This window comes from Temnothorax curvispinosus, unplaced genomic scaffold, assembly GCF_003070985.1.
Source record: "Temnothorax curvispinosus isolate PA1 unplaced genomic scaffold, ASM307098v1 QBEX01016409.1, whole genome shotgun sequence".
In the NCBI taxonomy this organism is placed as follows: Eukaryota; Metazoa; Arthropoda; class Insecta; order Hymenoptera; family Formicidae; genus Temnothorax; species Temnothorax curvispinosus.
Genome location: NW_020226189.1, coordinates 1 through 2,510, shown reverse-complemented (window position 1 = coordinate 2,510; position 2,510 = coordinate 1). Strand labels below are relative to the sequence as shown.

Sequence of the window (2,510 nt, the reverse complement as noted above, 5' to 3'; positions counted from 1 at the left end):
CATTCGGTTTTCGACATTGATTCAACGTCGAATCAACTAATCATTTCTGACTGGGAGACTAATAAAATTATGCTAGAAATGCTAGAATATGCAAAAATCTTAGATAATATAAAAGTTATATATTTTTTTAACTATTTATTCTTAAGTTTATTTCTACTTATTTTTAAATAGATAATTTAACAGATGTGTAATTCATAAATTTCTAATTAACGAAACTGATGCTTTACATTAAATATTGTATTATTATTTACTTCTTTATATAAATAGACATTACAAATTTATATTTTAATTAAGATAAAATATGGATATACAGTTATTTATTACATCTAATAAAACATGAATTATTATACCTGTAAATAAGAAGTTCGCCCATCTGATGAACCGCTTCTCGATACTGCTGCTGGAAATCACCAAGACCTCGTAGAGAAGTGCCCATGGCAGTTTCTGGAAACGCATTTGTAAAAGTATCATTATAATATTATCATATATATTTTAAAAGTATCAGTGGCTGTAAAAATTATATACGAATCAGTATTTATATGTTGTAATTTTGATACTTACAATTTAAAAAATTTGATTTTGGTCTAAATTTTATTTATCAATAAAAATAACATTTACATTTAAAATGTACTGTTATGAACACATCATACCACATATTGCATTCAGCGTATGTTCACTAAAAAATGGTACTAAATTTTTCACAACTGTGCCTCCTGCATTTTTCAAAGATTTGGTCATGTTTTCACCTTCCTCGATCAAAATCTGAATAAAGTGCTGTAATATATTAAAATGAAATGTGGGGGTCAATATCTTTCGTCGTGAATGCCACTTGGTGCCTGAAACATAAATAACATATTGAATAATTGTGTGATAACGATGTGCAGTGAGACACATATATATTTTTTATTTAATTTAAAATTTATTGATTTTTAATAACCATTGAATGTCACATGTATTCTTTTTGCGATATGCGTTTAAATTTTTACGATAACACATCGTGTAATAAAACGTATAAGAAAGAAATTATTCGTAATGCGCTTATTATTTTTTATATTTAATAATACAATTATTTTTTTCATGATTGATATGAGATGTTGTAAACATATATGTAAATCTAATTACTGTGTGATATAATATATGCTTTAAATTTAATGATACAGATTTATTCTGTTATCAACATAATTGAAACTTAAAACAAAATTTAATAAGAAGCTAAAGCAAAATTTAGTAAAACATGTACCATTATTTATATTAATATTGTGATGTTACCTCCACTAGTGAGAAGACCTGTACCGAACCAAGGTTGTAAATTATCATAAATAAGAGTTTTTTCGATATGTTTTGTGCTACTTAATATTGTCTGAAATTACAGAAGATATTAAAAACGTTATTTAATTTAGACGCCATTTATGTAATCAATTAGTTGATTTCAAAAGTATTTTAAATATTAAGAGATAATCATCTTTAATTTTAAATATACAATTATTTTAGACTTTTGACAAATAAACATTTTTTTAAATAAAAAAACATAAAAAAGTCTTATCAATAATATATCAATAATAAAAAAAGCAGAATATAATTTCTTTCATATTTCACCTCTAAATCATTCGGATGACGGATGGTTATTACGGGAAAAAAGAATCCCCATGCTTTTCCAATGGGATAAAACTCGTTAGTTACATTAATCAGAAACTTCCATTGTTCTTCTAAAACATGTATGTACATGTTTATTATGTCGGCCATATTATAAATATTGATCAAAATATGTATAATTTACTGTTTGTTATATTTAATTTATGTATCTAGATATTTTATTGCTTTTCAAATAACTTTAATAATCAAAAAACATGAATGCTATTGCTTAAAAATATTTATAAGTTTAAATAATTCTTAAAAGCAATTAACATGCAATAAAATATTGATAATTATATATCTCAGAGAAATATGTTTGCAAATATTATATTTGGAAATTTGTATGTACTGGCGAATATTTATTTACCGGAATATATTGTATATAAAATTATAACTTACCTCGTGAACCAAGATATTGAAATGCATTTCCAACAATCGGATAACCTGATGGTCCTGGTATAAGATTGATAAGTCGCCCCTTTTTGCCATGATAATGCACATAATAATTAAATATCAGCAGAATAAGGATAAGTAATAGCAATATAATAGTGATCATTATCGGCCGACGAAATAATAATTAACCAGTATAAGCAAGTTTTGTTCCCTTCTGCTGTCTTCTTTTATTGTCTAAAAATTCAATTGATTAAAAATCAACACATAAAAAGAAGGGCACAGAGCCACAACAGCGTGTTCGAGCCGTAACTTTTAAATAAAATAATATTTTGACAAATGTTTGGTCTATTATCAGACCAGCTTTAATGTGATAAGTTAAGATAACACAAAGACCGGTAAATAAAAAAATAAAAATTTTAAATCACAATAAACGCATTAATCGCATTAGTTCTTATCGCTATATAAAATTCGAATCGAACGCATAT

At 25.4% G+C, this 2,510-nt stretch overlaps 1 protein-coding gene across 1 annotated transcript; it reads right to left on the bottom strand.

The window, feature by feature from the left end:
- Positions 1 to 308: 308 nt before the first annotated feature.
- LOC112466591 (cytochrome P450 4C1-like) lies at positions 309 to 2,282 on the bottom strand. Its single transcript, XM_025034762.1, has 5 exons — positions 2,032 to 2,282; positions 1,597 to 1,706; positions 1,270 to 1,360; positions 651 to 836; positions 309 to 444 (listed from the first exon to the last, which is right to left on the bottom strand). The coding sequence occupies exons 1-5, from the start codon at positions 2,186 to 2,188 to the stop codon at positions 314 to 316; spliced, it is 675 nt and encodes a 224-aa protein (XP_024890530.1). The 5' UTR covers positions 2,189 to 2,282; the 3' UTR covers positions 309 to 313.
- Between the last annotated feature and the right edge of the window lie 228 nt (positions 2,283 to 2,510).

What these genes read in the sequence shown, in the direction of transcription:
- LOC112466591 (XM_025034762.1), bottom strand. Translation starts at nt 2,188, where the DNA reads ATGATCACTATTATATTGCTATTACTTATCCTTATTCTGCTGATATTT. An exon ending in TCAATATCTTGGTTCACGAG is followed by an intron (nt 1,707 to 2,031) that starts GTAAGTTATAAT and finishes TACATGTTTTAG; the next exon opens with AAGAACAATGGAAGTTTCTG. An exon ending in TACGCTGAATGCAATATGTG is followed by an intron (nt 445 to 650) that starts GTATGATGTGTT and finishes ATGCGTTTCCAG; the next exon opens with AAACTGCCATGGGCACTTCT.